At 37.5% G+C, this 18,634-nt stretch overlaps 1 protein-coding gene across 1 annotated transcript; it reads right to left on the bottom strand.

Moving 5' to 3' along the window:
• Positions 1 to 12,143: 12,143 nt before the first annotated feature.
• Positions 12,144 to 13,138, bottom strand: LOC139900901 (uncharacterized). Its single transcript, XM_071883650.1, has 2 exons — positions 12,803 to 13,138; positions 12,144 to 12,500 (listed from the first exon to the last, which is right to left on the bottom strand). The coding sequence occupies exons 1-2, from the start codon at positions 13,136 to 13,138 to the stop codon at positions 12,144 to 12,146; spliced, it is 693 nt and encodes a 230-aa protein (XP_071739751.1).
• Between the last annotated feature and the right edge of the window lie 5,496 nt (positions 13,139 to 18,634).

Below are 18,634 nucleotides of genomic sequence, written 5' to 3' on the forward strand. Positions count from 1 at the left end.
AATATTTCTCGGGTATTACCTACCCGTTAAAATATTTTCACCGTCAACAGTTTGTACATCAGAATATTTAATTACAATCTTTATGAAAATATACGTACGTATATATTTTCTTTCAGATGTAATCATGAATTTAATGAGTTAATATAATTTAAAACTCATTTGATTTACGGTTGAAATGAGAATTAATAATCTCCAAAACCTTAGAGATTTAATAATTGTTGCGAAATATTTCGCTAATGAAGTTATGAATCAATACTTCATCGTTCATTGTTATTGATATATCTCGGTATATGATGTTGGTGCTCGTGGATTTCTTGTGAAATTCACAAGGCACGAATAATGTTTTCTAGAAAGTTTTGAGTACATCGAAAATGGAAGTGTAAAATCAAACATGTATTTGAATAATACACTTGATTTATTATGAAAATGGAGTTTAGTGTGCTGAAGCAGTGATTAAAGATTGTTAAGTCATTAATGAAGGATGTACATCATAGCATATTAGTGATATGAATTAACCGAGTAGTATTTACTAGTTAAGATTCACACGTAATAGCTTAGTATGAAAATATTTATTATTGTTCCAAACCATATATATATAAAGTATACAAATATAATTCTTCAGGAAGAATGAGTCAATACATCTTAACTCATTATTACTAATATTCCTTGGTATTTATGGGGCGTATGATGTTAATGTTTGAGGTACTGAGTGTGATGTTGAGGCGTGGAATGTAGATGTTGTTGTTGGTGAAGCTGATGCTGTTGGCGGTGATGCTGATGGTACTGGTGGTGCTGGTTATGCTGCTAGTGCTGCTGCTGGTGCTCGTAGGTTTTGCACCATATTTTCCAAAGCCACTACTCGAGCGCGAAGCTCGTTGACTTCTTCTATTATTCCGGGATGATTGGCGGTTCGGACAAGGGGATGAATAAGATCTGAAATTCTAGATATTATATATTCGTGACGGGATATCCTGGAAATGAGGGTGAAAATAGTGTTCCGAACGGGTTCGCCGGTAAGTGCTTCAGGTTCTTCGCCAATAGGGCAATGTGGTGGGTGAAAAGGATCACCTTCTTCACTTCTCCATTGATTAAGTAGACTACGAACCCACCCCCAATTCATCCAGAAAAGGTGATGACTAATTGGTTGGTTCATTCCGGTTACGCTGCCATTAGAGCTTGAGGAGTTCAAGGAATCAAGTGAGAAATCCATATTATCTGATCGGAATAAGGGTTTTTGTTATAAGATGAGTGTTGAATATTGAATGATATATTTGTCTTCTTGATATACGTATATATAGCAAAAAGATTTCCGTAATTTACGGAGGAAATTTAGAAAAAGTTTTAGACAAAGTCTATTAAGATAGATATGATAAGATATAATAAGATATGATGTGTCTATACTCCAATAATAGTAGTATGACGTGTCGAGATCATAAAATGATAAGTATGTAATCTGATAATCTTTCGATTAAAGACTTTCAATTCGTAATGGCCTATTCAGGTCTACGGCTTGAGCTATAGGATCCTTTAAATCGATAATCCAAACCCTTCTATTCTAGAGTTTCGTAGACGCCATCCGTCAAGAAAATTCAATGATAAAAAAATAACGAGAAATCAAAGATTTAAAAGTAATGAATATGAGTAGTGATGACATTATAATGTCTTTGAAATAACTCAATGACATTTTATGGTTCACAAACCGATGCATAAAGGCATAAAGCATATAGGTACGTGATATAACAAGGAGGTTATATACGTTTGAGTATGAATAGTAACAAATATAGGAGTTTCAAAAATCATGGATGACATTTCATGTAATACATATGCAATACACAAAACTATGATAGATGACATAGGAATGTCGAGAACGGTGTCGCATTTAAATGTGGTGGCGAAATTGAATAGTACTTAGGAAAGTGAGCAGAGTTCTTAGGTTGGCTCGGCATTCTAAGATAAGTAAAGTTTCTAAAAAATAGTGTAGCATTTAACAGTTTAAGGCAACAATTAAAGGCACTATAGTCAAGGAAAGTTGTAGTCCTACATTGCTAAGGTACCTAATTGTATAAGGTACACATAAAATGCAATCCTGGTTCTCTACATCAGCCTGCTCTGATACCAATCTGTCACACCCCCCAAAATGGACCAGGGGTAATTGTGACCAATCATATCATAACACAGTTGTATAAATGAGAACGACTCTATATGAGACTTTTTAAATAAAACCTTTGTTAATAAAACAGCGGAAGCAGTAATACATGTTTACATTATTATTAAAACGTAAAATAAATTTTTATGAACTAAAATATAATATGCGATGTGGATTCCATGCAAGCATCAAATCTATCATCACAAAGTTGTAAACAGCTAGCTCAATCATCACCTGAGACAAAACATGCTTAAAGTGTCAACCAAAAAGGTTGAGTGAAATTCACAGGTTTATAAATAATATCCAAAGTTTTAGACCACAAGATTTAGTTTAAAGTTGATTGATATAGAAATATCAATCTAAAAGTGTTGCTGTATTTTGTAATATCGCTACTAAACAAGTTTACCCTATGACACCTTGTACTGTCAGTGTCGTGGAATTATTATTATGTAACCAAAGACCAACGGTCGAATGGTTAGAGACGTTACTCTCAATAGGCCTACTCACAATAATTAAGTATGCATTTAAACGTAGCAATTGACGATATTACGGTAGGGATTTAGCATGAATCAAAGCATGACAGCATAGTTAACAATTTAGTACTTGTGTCTAAGCGTAAAACAGTTATAAAGCAAGCATGTGTCTCACCCCAAAAGTTATAAAACAGTTATGAAACAGTAAAAAGTGGGGCTATGAAGTTCACCTTAGTAGCACACGAAAGAATTGAACGGAAGGACGTGACCGAGATCTCAACCTAGAGATAGAACGTATGATCAGACATTGCCTAACAAACAATAGTATATAGTACTATATTGATAGTAATGGTTCACTAAAGAATTTCCATTTTCGGAAGGTTACTATTTATGGAAAGTTTCCACTTATAGTAATTTTTCAATTTTAGAAAGTTCGGGTTAATCTTTAGCAAGATGTTGTACAACTCTACTCAAACTTCGTTGCTATCAAATAAGTCAGGAATGACCAGATGTAACCGGGGGCCCAGGATTCTTGACCAGAATCTAAGTCATGGCATTCGAGATCCACAAGCTTACCCATAAATGGCAACCTAGACATCATTCACTTACGACTGTGAGTAGCGATGAAGTTCACATGAATTATACATTATCTTTGATTAACCTTCACTTTAGGTGTATACACACAACGAATTATTAATGTACTTAATAATTATATATGTGATAATATAACCTAAGTTTTATTTAATATTTAGTTATTATACCTTAGTATGTCTTATATATATTAAATATAATTACCTTTAAATAAATACCTAAATTACTTCAAAAATAATAGTGTTTTATTAATCGAACATTATTCTAAAATGTCTAAATAATAAATTAAATATCTAAAAATTACATACATAATTTTTATAGTCTTAGTTAATCATATAGATTAGTATAAAAATTTAAGAAAACGTTTTTATTATATTTTTGTATTTATTTTTGTTTTTACCCTTAATGTATTCACAAAACAATTTTAATTCTACGTAATTACTAAATAAACCCAAATAATTATTTTTATAATTTTTATAAGTTTCTATCAGTCTAATAACCTCTAAAAAAATATTTAAAAAAATATTTTTTATCATTTTATATTTATTCTTAATTTACCTTCAAATTACATAATAATAGAGTTTAATTATATAATAAATACCAATTCGACCCAAGTAATTATTTTTATAATTTTTTCAGATCTATATAAGTTTTAAAAACTCAAAAAAATTATATATATTTTATTTTTGGTTAAAGTATTTATTACGAATTTTACATTGTTTTTACGTTTAAACACTACATAATTCGTATTTAATTATAAATAATATTCCATAAATTATCAAAATTATTTTTATGCATCATAACACTTATAATACTAATTATAACATATAATCATAATTAATTTCGAATTTTACAAAGAAATTTACAATAAATATAAATATAAATGACAATATTGAAAAAAAATTAATAAAAATAGAAAGTACCTCAAATTTTCTTCAAGGTTTTGAGAGAATAACTTAAGTTTTTGTGTTTGGCAAGAAAAAATGAATGAGGAGCCATGTATTTATAGGTAAAAAATGGTTGGTTAAAAGAAAAAAATAAAATAAAATAAAGGTGCTAATTTTGACAAAATAATAAAAACATGTTAAAAATGTTTTTAATATGTTTTTGTTTTTGAAAATATTTAGTCAAAATTCATGGGCTCATTATTTAATTTATAAAAAAATTCTTATTTCTTTTTATTATTTTTTTATAAGCTAAAAATATATATATAATGATTAAAATAACTTATCATTTAATTAATAATTATGTTACATATAGTTTTAAATATAATGCGCATTAATATTAACTAAAGTTATTTTATATAATTAGTGTAAACTTTAGTTAACAGAACGTGTCGACTAAAAATAAATATTTGATCAACGTCGAGTTTAATTATATATTACATATGGATAACAACCCTATAGTCAAATTAGTCAATTCAGGCATGGAAATATGAGGGTTGTTATACCTTCAATAAATCTTCAGTAGTAACCGGCGAGGCCTAAAAATTGGCGAATGTGAGTCAGAGTAGTGGGGGTTTCCCACTTGCTGATAGCTTCGATATTTGCGGGATCAACTTTGATACCTTGATCACTCACAACGTGACCCAGAAATTGGACTTCCTTCAACCAAAACTTACACTTGGAGAATTTTGCATAAAGTTGCTCTTATCTCAAGAGTTCCAACACTAGACGAAGATGTTGTTCATGTTCTTCTTCGCTTTTGGAGTAGATGAGGATATCATCTATGAAGACGATAACGAATTTATCCAGGTATGGCTTGCAGACACGATTCATGAGGTCCATAAACACGGCAGGTGCATTGGTTAAACCGAATGGCATCACGAGAAACTCATAATGACCATAACGAGTCCTGAATGCAGTCTTCATCACGTCGATCTCTTTCACCCTCAACTGGTGATAACCGGATCGTAAATCGATCTTAGAGTAAATGCTCGATCCTTGTAGTTGATCGAAAAGATCGTCAATTCGGGGAAGAGGATACCGATTCTTGATTGTCAATTTATTGAGTTCACGGTAGTCGATACACATGCGGAATGATCCGTCCTTCTTCTTCACAAATAAAATAGGTGCGCCCCAAGGCAAGAAACTTGGTTGGATAAATCCACGGTCTACCAGTTCTTGTAGTTGACTCTACAACTCTTGCATTTTGAAAGGTGCGAATCGATAAGGTGCGCGAGCTACAGGTGCAGCTCCTGCCACTAAATCGATCTGAAACTCCGCGGCTCTCGGTGGCGGTAATCCAGGCAATTCTTCTGGAAAGACATCGGAAAATTCGTTCACAATTCGTACGTCATCCACGCTCTTCACCTCAATTTCTAATGTTTTCACATGCTCTAAAACAGCAAGATGTCCTTTCTTCATGATCTTTTGTGCTTTCATGCAACTAATGAGATTCAGTTTCGAGCTACATCTCTCTCCGTAAATAATCAGTGGCTCACCGTCTCCGTGTGGTATATGAAGAGCTTTATCTCTACAGATAATGTCAGCCCTTATCTTAGTCAACCAGTCCATACCGACAATAACATCAAAGCTTCCCAACTTAATGGGTATCAAGTCAATCTCGAAATCCACACCAGCTATGTTGATAATAGCTCCTCAGTTAATTTGGTCAACTTTCTCAAGTTTTCCATTGGCTACCTCTACAAGCATACTATCCTTTAAAGGAACTAACGACCAATTTATCTTAGAGCAAAAGTGTCTACATACATAACTTCTATCGGCACCAGTATCAAATAGGACAGAAGCTAATAGATTGTTGATAGTGAATATACCTGTGACCAAGTTGGGGTTCTCACGGGCATCCCTTGCGTTTACATTGAAAGCTTTGCCACACGGTGGTCCGCCATCCTTTCGCTTGTTAGGACACTCATTTCTGAAGTGGCCCATCTGTCTACATTCATAACACTTTCTCGGTCCATTGGGGTTCGGCTTCCCAGTCATGGTGGTGATCTTGCAGTCTCTGCCAATATGCCCGGTCCTTTTACATTTTTCACAAACAATGTTACAGTACCCGGTATGGTGATTGTAGCACCTCTTACACTGTGGCAGACTGCCCTTGTAGTTGGGGTTCGAGTTGGTGTTCGAATTAGGGTTCCTACCATCGTTGTGCCTCTTGGCGGGGGTTTTATCATAGACTCTCCCCTTGTTGTTGTCCAACTTACGCTTATCACTACTACCCGATTCAGATTTTGCCTTTTCCGGTTCATCGCTGATAATTTGGTTCATTAAGGTGTGCGCCATGCGCATTGCTTCCGGGACATCAGCTGGCTTAGAAGAGGTGACATTCCCCTTAATGGTCTTAGGAAGTCCCCACAAATACCTTTCCATAAGCTTAAACTCCGGGGTAACCATGGTAGGACACATCAGGGCTAATTTCAGATACCTACGGTTGTAACCATCGAGATAGTTTCCCACAACCTTCAACTGCCAAAACTCGGTCTCCATTTTCTGGATCTCTGTCCTAGGGCAATACTCTTCAATCATGGCCCCCTTAAATTCCTCCCACGGGGTAGCATACGCCTCATCAATACCCTTCGCTTGAGCAAGTGTGTTCCACTAGGTTAGTGCGCCGTCCGACAGCGTACATGAGGCATACTTGGTTTTGTTCGTCTCTGAGCAGTTGCTTACACAGAACACTGATTCTAATTTCTCATACCACCTAGTGAGACCAATTGGCCCTTCAGTCCCACTAAAGTTGTGGGGCTTGCAGCTTCGGAATTCCTTATAAGTACACCCATTACGAATGGGCTGGTTAACTGGTGGGGCTTGGGGGTTTATTTCTGCTAAAGCTGCGGCTACTCGTTCAGTGATCATTTCTTCGATCTGTGCTGCTGTGGGCGTTGATCTTCTATTGGCCATTGATGTTCTAAACAAATATTTTGACTCAAGTCAAAATCCAGTATTCAATTATAATAATACAGTATATAGTAACCAACATGGAATCAACACAACACATGTTAATTAGGTAACGCAAATAGATTCAAATACTACAAAATCATCATATAGTAACGTAAATAGAACACCGTGCAATAATTAAACAACACAAAGTTCCATTCATTAATAATAAGTTGCATACATCCGCATAGGTTCGTACAATACATAAGTAAAACATGAAACTACAAATGAGATTACATAATGAAATCTACTACAAAAGCCCTAGGGTGACCGTGGGTGAAGGATGTCCATTATGTGGGACATCTGGTCCTCGAGCTCAGTTACCCGAGCACGAAGGATCTCCACTTCCCTTGTCAGTTTCTCGACAGAGGGAGATGGTGGGGGAGGCGGTGCAGTCGGTACGGGTGGTGCTGGTAGAGCTGGTGGTGCAGACGGTCCGTCACCAGAAGTAGATGCTTCGTAACGGTAAGGCTTACACACAAATAAATTAGCATGGTACGGCACAAGCCGCATACGGGAGGTAACCCTAACCCGCTGACCATGTGCGTCAATGAACGCTGTACCTCCGTTAATCCTCGGAATAACGGTACCGTCGAAATGATACCGCTTCTTCGGCGGGGTGGAGGGTGGCTGCACGGGTGCATCCTCAGGGTCCTCGTCGGAATCATCGTCGCAAGAGTCGTCGAAGGATGAGTCGGCGGATGATGGGTCGTCTGAATCGGCTGGGGGTGGCTGCACAGGTGGCTCTGCTCGGCCGGCCATCATCAGTCAGTATCTGAAAGATGAGATCGGCACGAGACGTCCATCAGGAAGGCATCAGCACCAATGGTTATACTCATTACGGAACGGACCTTCCCCAAGTTCCGCGGGAATCACAGCACCACCGGGATGGTGCTGTGGCTCCGAGGGTCCTGGGACAAGTGGAGCTAAAATCTCCCGTAGGTCCTCAGCTCCGTCAGAGGAGACCACTGGGTTGGGTGCATGGCTACTGGCTCCAGAGGATGAAGCGCCAGAGTTACTGGAGGGTGTCGATGACGGGATCTGAGAATAGGCAACAATGGCAGGGAGGTGGCGGATGAGTCTGAGTCGCTCTCCAAAATGATAACAGGTGGAATATCCGACATCTGAACAAGAAAAAATAACTTTTTCCATGTCAGTAAGTCATATAGCAATCACGTATTAGGCAATGTAACTATGACAGTCTAGATCATGTATAGCGGTAAGTAGCATGGCAATAACAACAAATATCATGCAATCAAAAGTAGATAATAGCATGCAGCAGTGAAAGCAAGTAACAGTATACGGTATATAGCAGTAAAAGTAAGCAGCAGCATGCAACAAGTTTCGCAGAAACATTAAACTAGCAAGTTGTAGATTAGTCCTATTAGTGAATCCTACTCGACACGGTCTATACTCACTAATGCAACCTAATTCCCTACAACCAATGCTCTGATACCAAATGTGATGCCCCGTACAAAACCATCGTGTACGAATCATCAACAACAGGATCATTACAAGGTCAAATACTATATGCTGTTTCAAAATAAGTTTGCATTCATGAATAAAGGTGACGTTTTAACCAACGTCAAATGTTTAACATCCGAAAGTATGCTTCTACGAATAGCAAGCAAAAATAATAGTACGTGACCCATATGTCGTTACAGATACATTGTTTCAAAAATAACATTGTTTGAATGCAAATTAAACGTTTCATGCGGTGACATCTCTAATAAGCGCATCGGGAGTCTACAAAGCATGACTAGTACAGCGGAAGCAAGCAAACCTTAAGCACCTGAGAAAAACATGCTTAAAAATGTCAACACAAAGGTTGGTGAGCTATAGTTTAAGTATAACAGTAATGTAAGGTAGGTCACGAGATTTCAGTGCTTCAACAGCGTTTCAAAACAGTATGAAAAGTATATGTATAACCGTGGGCACTTGGTAACTAACTTAACGTAAGTAACACCCCCTAAAAGTACACTTGGCGAGTGCGTAAGTTTATGAAGTATTAAACACCCGTTAAATGCTAGCGCTACTAGCCCGAGTGGGGATGTCAAACCCTATGGATCCATATCTAAGATTCGCGTTCACCGGTTCAAAGACCAATGACTAAACGTTACCGAGCTAAGGGGAAAGTTTATGCCGTTGTATAACCCACACATATATAAAGTTTAAGTACTCATGCCTAGTATGTAAAATGTAAAATGCGCATGTATTCTCAGTCCCAAAATAGTTAAAGTAAAAAGGGATGCTATAACTCACAGTGGAAAGTAGTAAAAGTCGATACGCGGGAATAGTAAGCAAGTGGTTGGTCCGGCAGGTACTCAACCTAATTCAAAAGTTACTAAGCCAGTAAATTGTTCCAAAAGGTTTAAAAGTATGTATATTAGGTCTTAAGTACCATCATCATTCATCATTAAACAAAAAGTATAAAGTAATTTTTAAGTCAAGACTAGGGTTTGAAATAAAGGCTTACTTCATTCTGTTGCCACGACCTCTATACAAACTGAAATGAGGTGAGACCAGTGGTCATGGCTCCGTATATGAGTCCCCTAGAGGCTGACCAATTTTCAGAACCAAACTCGTCTTTGTTTGACCCTGGTGATGGTTTTAGTACGAGTAGGTCAGAATTTTCAGCACAACATTAATAGGGTGTAGTGACTTTCGGGAGGCCATAGATCCTAAACCGTAACTCGGATTAAGAGGAGGTCTAAATGGAAAATAATCTTCTCAAACCGAACTAAATGAAAATCAACTTTCCAGTAGCCCAGGTAGTATGATCAGTTCCAGAAACAGTAAGTAAATGTGTTCTGGTGGGTTCTTGGTGCTTGATGCTCATCCCGGTTCTCATCCTTGATGCGTATAGCTTCAAGTGTACAACTCATTGATGGGTTTGCATCATCTTAACCAATGTTTGACCATCATAACACTAGTGTAAGTCTAAGATATGTAGCACAACTCACTTAAGAGTTGTATGTAGTTTGATGAACCAAAGTTACATCAAGATCTTAGATCCGACACATACATGAGTTACAAAAGTAATATTAAGCTATAAACTTGAAAGTAAACTAAATAATCAAGATCTTAAGTTGTAGAACTTAGATCTTAGCTAGATCTTAAAGATCCTAGACTAGAAAGTCTAGATATAGTGTTCTTAAGTTAGATCCTAAGTTATAGAACTTGGATCTTCACTTTAATGAAACCATAAGTTATGAAACTTAGATTTTCAACTTGAAAAATGTATGTAAGCTTGTAAGCTCTTATTTACAACAAAATTAGAAGACCATAAGTTATATAAACTTAGATCCAACATAAGTATATGAAGTTATAACTAGAAAGTTATACTTACATGTTCTTAAACTTATAAAGTTAACTTTTAGTTCCAATAAATATGAGATCAAGATTAACTAGTAATACTTGACCATATTAACAACATCACAACTTTAAAGTACATAAAATGAAGAGATAAACTAAATCTACAAGTAATAAGTTCATGGTTGTTCATACTTAGAAAGATTCAAGCCAAGACTTTGATCTTTAAGAAAGTAAACCTTAAGTTTACAAACATGAACACAAGTATGATTTTAAAACTCATGAACTTTCTTTTTAACAAGTGTTATGGAGGAATCAAACTATAAACTTGATCCTCACTTGGTTCTTGTTTGTTCTTGAAATAACAAGATAATATGAAGAATAAAATAAGAAAGTTTGATTCTTAACAACAACAAACAACTACAAGTAATTAAACAACAAACAAAGACAAGTAAATGATGATTGATGGTGGTGGTTTTTGGACAAGAAAAAGAAAGAAAACCAAGCTTTGTTACTTACAAGTTTGAGAGAAAATGAGAGAGAAATGAAAGTGTGAAATGAAGTGTGTGTAAAAGTGAGGAAATACAAGTGAATAAGTAATCTAAATTTGAAAATAAAACCAACCTCCTACTCCTTGATGGCCGACGGTCATGGAGGTCTCAAAGGGGTAAGTCACAAGCTAACTTTCATACATGGGGAGAAGGTGTAAGCTCAAAATACATTAAAGTTAAAGTGCATGGGAGCTTGGTGCAAGCATGCTTGTGACAAGTCTTCTCATAGGCTTAATTAATCTTGCTTAAGCCTTAATAGTCACTAGTAACAAAATGGGCTTCTAATTAATCCATTAAGAGAAGTAAGGTGGGCTTCCAAGTCCATGTTCATTAATAAAAGGCCCAAGTCCAAGTATGTAACAATTAACCCAAATAAAGCCCAAGTAATTAACTAGTAACCTTAGTTAATTAAAAATGATCAATATTAATTAATCATGAATGTAAATAATATTTGAAAATATTATTCGTGTAAAGTACGTGTGTCACAAAGACAAATCGGGCATGTAAAGTTAAATACGGTAACAAGTAACACGTATAAGAACACGTTTATTAAAACGCAAGTATTAATAATAAATTATTAATAATTAAACGTTGGAAAATCCAGGGTCATTACATATTCCGTAGAGGCAACTTTTATGGAAGTTAACCTTGAGCCCCGATGCTAGTTCAAAGCATTTGAGTAGGATTTGGAGACTATACGCATTAGCACGGCTCCATTTACCGAGGAAAATAGTATCATCCATGTATTGGAGGTGTGATAGATGAATCTTATTACTCCCGATTTCAACACCCTCGAAAAGTCCCTTCTCGGTAGCCGCTTTAGAGAGAATATTTAACCCTTCACCCGCTAAAATAAAGAGAAAAGGCGACAAGGGATCCCCTTGCCTTATTCCCCTCCCAAGTGAGAATTCACTTGTCAGGGAGCCATTTACCAAGACCGAGACTGTCGCGGATTTTAAGCAAGAAAGTATCCACATCCTCCATTTAGATCCGAACCCCATACATTTCATGACCTCCAAAAGAAAATCCCAGTTTAGATAGTCAAACGCCTTCTCAAAATCGACCTTGAACAAGATACTCTTCATCTTCTTTGCCCTTAAGAAATCTATGATTTCATTAACAACGAGAGCGCCGTCCAAAATAAACCTACCCTTAATAAAGGCGCTTTGTTTCAACCCACAAGAGACGGGATTACCCTTCTTAGCCTATTCGAAAGAATCTTAGCAATTACTTTGTAGTAGCTGCCAATTAAACTGATGGGTCGATAATCACCTAAGGTAAGCGGATCCAACTTCTTAGGTATAAGTGTAACAAAAGACGCGTTGCACCCCTTCGAGAATTCTCCCGTTTCCCAAAACCATTGTATGGCACTGATGAGATCCGCCTTAATTAACTCCCAATATTTTTTTTTTATAGAATCGCATGTTGAAGCCATTGGGGCCCTGGGCCTTCGTGCTTCCACAATCAAAAACGGCAGATTTAATCTCGGCTTCCTCGAAAGGTAATTCAAGAATAAGGCTGATGTTGGCTGTTAATGAAGGATAATTTAGGTCCTCTATACTTGGTCTCAAGGTGATCGGTTCTTCAAACAATTTTTTGTAGTGGTCAAAAATTGCAGCTTTAATATCCACAGGCGAATCATTCCATACCCCGTTTATTGTTAACCCTCGAATATTCCTATTATTGTTGTTCCTCCGAATAATATTATGAAAATATTTTGAGTTTTCATCACCATCCACAATCCACTTAACTCGTGATTTTTTTCTTGAGCATGCTTGTCTTGACCCGTTCCTTTTCCAACCATTTTTTCCTCGACTCTCGCCAAAGAACCTGTTCATCATTATTAAGATTATGCAATTTGGCTTTTAGTTCTAAGTTGTTCGAAACAGCCTTTAGAGCTTCAATTTCGCCATCTAAACAATTAAATTTTTTACTCCAAGTACGCAATGCATTTTTAACATTTTTCAACTTGTCCCGGAATGTACAATCCTTTCTGACTTTGGTCTGAACCGAGGTATTCCAAGCTGCTGTTATGATGTTGTCAACTTCATAGTCATCTAGCCAAGAGTCAAAGATTTTTAAGGGCTTCAGGCCAAAATTCCTTTCTTCATCTTTAAGAACGATTAGGCAATGGTCCGAGAGGTGTCTATCCAAAACTACCGCCATGAGGTCACACCAAAGATTGTAGAACTTATCATTAACCAAAAAATGGTCAAGTTTACTAAACTTAACCCCGTCGTCACTAACCCGAGTGAAATTTCTCCCCCATTGGAATATCCATTAGACGGTTGTTGGAAATAAACTCATTAAATCTCCTGGCCCTTGATTCGACAAATCCGCAGTTAAACCTTTCCGAGAACTCCCTTACTTCATTAAAGTCCCCGCATAAGATAAATGCCTCATCACTATTACACAATGTATTAGAGAGGTCATCCCTAAACATAGACTTTTTTGAGTCATCATGCGGCCCGTGAACATTCACAACATTAAGAGTATCACCCGAGTCTTTCCATATACCTTTTATCCCTAATATCCGATCAACGTTGAACCTAATAACATCTATCGCCTCAAAACAAATCGTATCCCAAATTAGTAACTGTCCACCTGCTAAACCAATCCTTTCAAGTTGCAAAAAATCGTAATCAGAGGAACCCCACAAAAATTGAATCCAACGATCATTGACTAAATTTAGTCTGGTCTCCTGTAAGGCTAAAAAGTTTGGCTTTTCCTTTGCAATTAATTGTTTAACCCACCCGACTTTATCATCCGGGCTTCCAATCCCGAACCCCCTAATGTTCAATGAAATTATCTTCATTGGAACCCAACAATTCCAAATACCAGCAGGTACATTAGATGGAAGGAGCCTTCTCCTTCCACTTTAACCCCAATCTGCAACCATATTCATGGACCTCAATCGAGTAAACGGACTTACTTGAATTATTAGAGGCAGACATACCTTGAGAGCCTAGAATTTGAATTTGAGACATTATTTGCACACGATGAGCATTTAGAACGAAGAGGTTTGTTATCCTGGTTAATAGTTCTCGCAGTCTTCTTGATATTGAGTAATCTAGAAGATGATTTCCACCTCCTGACATTCGACCAACAACACGGTTTTTTCATCGAATTGGAACCTCGGTTACCCACTTTAGATCTCAATTCCTTGCCCATCTTCACTTTAGGATTAGAATTTGATGACTTACTAACCTTCGGCTTTGGAATTGGAGGTTGATTTGGGGAAATTATCGTATGATCGTGAGTGGTGTCGTCTAAGTTGCAATCAGCTTGAACAATTGGGGATTTATCTAAAGTGTCTGGACAGGCATTACTTTCAATTGGAGAGCTAACCACGTTGTTGATTGGGCTCACATTAGTGTAACTTAAAGTTGGACTTGAAATCTCATCTTTGCTTAATGGGCATCCAGCCCTTGGGCCCAATGGACTTCCTGCACCTACATTAACTGGGCCCAAATCGGTGTGAGGAAGAATTGGGTCCGAATTAACTTCATTGTAAGTACCTGGAATGAATTTTCCATGAATATTGGACTGCCCTAGGTCCACGTGAGCATTAATATCACAAGCATCCGCATTCTTCTTGGAATTACTATGGCCGTTATCACCACAATCATCATTAATGGTATCTTCTTGGAAAAGCTTACGCAGCCCTAGGCAATGAGACTCTTCATCTTTGACGTGTTCACCAACCCTAATTTGACACTTACCGGAATCAGGGTTACTCGTCCGAGCATTCGCCGAAAAATCATCTTTCCCTTTTTCATCTTCCGCCTTTTCTTCGAATGATGGATCTTCATCCTCTTTTTCTTCTTCAAAATCAGATTCACAAGGGATAAAACTGCCTTCATCGTCTGAGTTTTCATAGGTATCCCCAACAAAATCAACATCATTCTCATCATCCTCCATAAGATTGGCGGGATGAACGTGATCCTCATTAAGGAACGGGTAAAAAACCTAGTTAATCCCCCTTCACAATTATATTGTCTTCATACAAAAAATACATACTTTAGACCATTTTTAATCGTGATGGTGTGATAATGATGTTATAATAGTTTTGGTGGGGTATAGTGCTTATGTGACAAATGTGATAGTATGATATTGGTTTGAAGTTTGTAGTAGTTTTGGTTTGATAGTGGTGTTATAGAAACTATGTCTCACCATTTTTAATTTCTTTTTCATTTATTTTTTTGTTAAACTAGTTATTATAATTAGACACATTTAAATTCAATAAAACACACATTAAATTCCCAAAAAAAGAAAATTACAATAATCCTCAAAAAAGAAAATTAATTAATATTCCTAACTACTCGTCGTCATCCTCGTCAGAATCTCCGAGCAAATCCGCATATTCTGCTTTCATTTTCTTCTTGAACTTCATGGCCTTCTTTCTTTCACGCGGATCAACAATGTTGTTAATGTCCATAGAATATAACTTATTCACGACCTCTATTGTTGATCGTCTTCGTTCCTCCACAAGTAGTGCATCGATACTTTTGTTCCTTTTATCCACTTCCGACTCCTTTACCTCATCCCATTTTGAAGCTAACTCTTCGACTCTTGAAGAGTTTGTACCCCTCGAAGAAGCTCCCGCATTAGACGGAACTGGATGGCCTTCTAGCAGATTTTTTCACGCGTTCTCTTCCCATAGGTCGCCCAATAGCATCGACACGAAACAACTCTTCGAGGTTGGTTGCCCGATCTTCACCCAGATTAACAGCTGCGTTTTCTACATCATAATCATCCGTATCAATTGGTGCGGCTCTTCGTCTTCCGGCAATTGATGGTTGCATCCACTACTTTGACTTCGTTCTTAAATATTCTCAAGCATCTTTGTAAACCCATTTCCCTTGCAATAGTTGAAAATTTGTAACCGCAACGTCATATATATCTTGTTCGTTTCGACCGGTACGCCTTGGGTTACACTCTTCTTGTTTATAAAGCCCTTTGAAATCTTTGCAAGCTTTATCCATATGGTGCCATTTGCTACTTAATTGGTCATCACCTCTAACCCATCCCGAATCATTGTTGTTGAACTTTCCACGAACCGTACCCAAAAAGTCATTCCTTTTTGTGAATTGCCTTTAACTACATCTTCCGACGTATCGTACCAACATTGCGCCAACCAAAGCTCTTCTCGTGGCGTCAAAAGTTTCTTATTATGTGGTCCTTTTTGTAAAACTCCCTTTTCCTTTTTTGTGGTTCTTTCGACTCAACACATTCGATTGTTGTGATTCATCACGACTTTCTTCTTGAGTTTCGTTACGAATTTCTTGAACTTCAACATCTTGTAGCGGTGTGAAATTTGGTTGTTATCCGAATTGTGTATTTGGTTGTTTTCGGATTTGAAAAAATTGGTTTGGATGTTGTGCAAATTGATAAAATTGATTTGAATGTTGTGCAGATTGTGAAAATTGGTTTGGATATTGTGGGCATTGTTGAGATTAGACCCATTGGTGAAACATTTGTTGTTGTTGAGAGTTGTTAGAATCTTGTAGAAAGATTTTGAGGTTGGATATTTGGACGATTTCGAGGGGAATTTGAACTTGACCCGATCATATTTAGTGACTAATGGTGGTGTTTGATTTGAGTTTGACATTGTTTAATATTGATAGAAAATGAATGATGATATTGATATTGAAACTCTGTGTAAATATATAGATTAAAAAATTGCCGTTATATTTTGTATCCGTTGAAAGATATGTATCCGTTGGTAACACGTGGCATATTTTCGTTCAATATTCGGTGACCAATTCTCCCGTGATAGTCTCATGCCGCCGGAAAAAAAAGAGCTATGCCGCCGCGCTATGGCGTGATGGTGTCATACAACCACCACCACCACCACTAACCACCACCACCACTACCAACCACCACAACCACCACCCACCACCATCCACCACCACCATCAGCCACCATCATCATCACCAACTACCACCACCATTAGCCGTCACCACCACGAACCACCACCAACCATCACGAACCACCACGAACCACCACCACCAACCACCACCACTCACCACCCCTGCCACCACCCACTACCACTACCACCACCAACCACCACCACCACCACCCACCACCACCCACCACCACCCACCACCACCACCTACCACCACCCACCACCACCAACCACCACCACCACCACCAACTACCACCACCACCCACCACCACTCACCACCTACCACCACCACCCACCACCACCACCCACCATGACCACCACCATGACTACCATCCACCACCACTATCAGCAACCACCACCACCACCAACCACCACCACCACTAGCAACCACCACCACCACCAACAACTACCACCCTCTACCACCATCAGCCATTACTACCACCAACCAACACGTACCACCACCACCACCACCAACAACAACCACCACCAACCGCCACCCACCACCACCACCACCACCACGAACCACCACCAACTGCCGCCACCCACAACCACTACCTATCACCATCCACCATCCCTACCACCACCACCACCAACCACTAACAACAACCCACTACCACTACCACCTACCACCACCCCCACCACCCACCACCACCCCCACCACCCACCACCACCAACCACCACCACCCATCCACCACCACTACCACTTACCACCACCACTAACCACCACCACCACTAACCATCACCACCACTAACCACCACCACCACCACTAACCACCACCACCACCAACCACCACCACCACTACCACCAACCATCACCATCACTACCACTAACCACCACTACTACCACCAACCACCACCACCAACCACCACCATAACCACCATCCACCACTACCATCAGCCATCACCACCACCAACCACCACCACTACCACCCACCACCACCACCACTGTGACAACCCGGAAATTTCCGAATAAATTTAAACTTGATCTTTATATGTTTCCGACACGATAAGCAAAGTCTGTAATGTTGAAATCTCAAAAACTTTGAACTATGTTCATGTAATCAATTACCCTTCGACTGCTCTTGACGATTCACGAACAATTATGTGTAAATAGATATGTATGAATATATACATATATGTGATTGTTAAATTGAGAAATATTAATAAAATATTAAACGGTTTGATTGACATGTAAATATATTAGGAAATCTGTATTATGACTTGTAAACGTTAGCAAACGTATAACGTTGTACTTATGCATTATAAATAAACGTCTACGTAACAAAATGTGTTATGTGAAAACGTGTGTATATATATATATGTACATATATATATATATATATATATATATATATATATATATATATATATATATATATATATATATATATATATATATATATATAGACAAATTATATTGAGCTCATATATAAGTGGTTTCGACAAATTATATTGAGCTCATATATAAGTGGTTTCGAATGCAATTAATAAATATAGTAACACTTGATTTGTTAACCAAGTTAATACAAACTTATAAGAATTTAAAATAAACATAAGTTCTAGTAATAGATTGGGTGATCTGACTATAATTAGTTTTAGAAGAATAAACTTTATGATACTATTTGATTTAGTGTCAAACGTACGAAAACGTTTTCAGTCTAAAAGAATTCTATTACTAAAACGTTTTATATTTTGAATATGTATGTAAACCCTAAATTAAAGTTTATCAAATCACATGTACATATGATTACTGT

The sequence above is a fragment of the Rutidosis leptorrhynchoides genome, chromosome 3 (genome assembly GCF_046630445.1).
Source record: "Rutidosis leptorrhynchoides isolate AG116_Rl617_1_P2 chromosome 3, CSIRO_AGI_Rlap_v1, whole genome shotgun sequence".
NCBI classification, from domain to species: domain Eukaryota; kingdom Viridiplantae; phylum Streptophyta; class Magnoliopsida; order Asterales; family Asteraceae; genus Rutidosis; species Rutidosis leptorrhynchoides.

What these genes read in the sequence shown, in the direction of transcription:
- LOC139900901 (XM_071883650.1), bottom strand. Translation starts at nt 13,138, where the DNA reads ATGGCGGTAGTTTTGGATAGACACCTCTCGGACCATTGCCTAATCGTT. An exon ending in ATCTTAATAATGATGAACAG is followed by an intron (nt 12,501 to 12,802) that starts GTTCTTTGGCGA and finishes CTTCATTAACAG; the next exon opens with CCAACATCAGCCTTATTCTT.